The sequence below is a fragment of the Opisthorchis viverrini genome, assembly GCF_000715545.1.
Source record: "Opisthorchis viverrini unplaced genomic scaffold scaffold26082, whole genome shotgun sequence".
In the NCBI taxonomy this organism is placed as follows: Eukaryota; Metazoa; Platyhelminthes; class Trematoda; order Opisthorchiida; family Opisthorchiidae; genus Opisthorchis; species Opisthorchis viverrini.
In genome coordinates, this window is record NW_008769168.1 from 1 (window position 1) to 414 (window position 414).

The 414-nt window shown below is 43.7% G+C and overlaps 1 protein-coding gene across 1 annotated transcript; it reads right to left on the reverse strand.

Annotated features, from left to right (window-relative positions):
- Positions 1–173: 173 nt before the first annotated feature.
- On the reverse strand, positions 174–303 carry T265_16326 (hypothetical protein; the record flags this gene model as incomplete). Its single annotated transcript, XM_009179934.1, has 1 exon — positions 174–303. A coding segment is annotated over one exon (129 nt), but the record flags the coding sequence as incomplete, so codon positions are not given.
- Positions 304–414: the final 111 nt, after the last annotated feature.

The following is a 414-nucleotide window of genomic DNA, read 5'->3' on the forward strand; positions in this document are numbered from 1 at the left end:
TGAGTTTCGGAGGCACCAAAACCGTCACAACAGGATGGGTTTCTGTCTCTCTTTGACGACGTCACATTTAAGTTTAACCTTAATGCCTACCTATTCTTTGTATGCTCAAGGGGCCATTTTGTACACAGTTGTTCAGTTTGGAAAAGGATATTCTCCACGCGCAACTTACTTACCTAGGGAAATTTTCTCTCCCGCATCCGGTGGAAGCATGAACACCATCAATGACATACCGGAGATTAGGAGACAAGGCACAATGAGGTTGAACACATAGTACAGAGCCCGTCGTTGTAAGCGAATGTTCATTTTGATATCTATGAAGTCATAATCACAGCATTCGTACCGTTGAGCAAAACGGCGAACTGATGCAGCTGGAATGGGGAGGAGGTTGCAAGAAAAAAACTTGTAAACAGAACA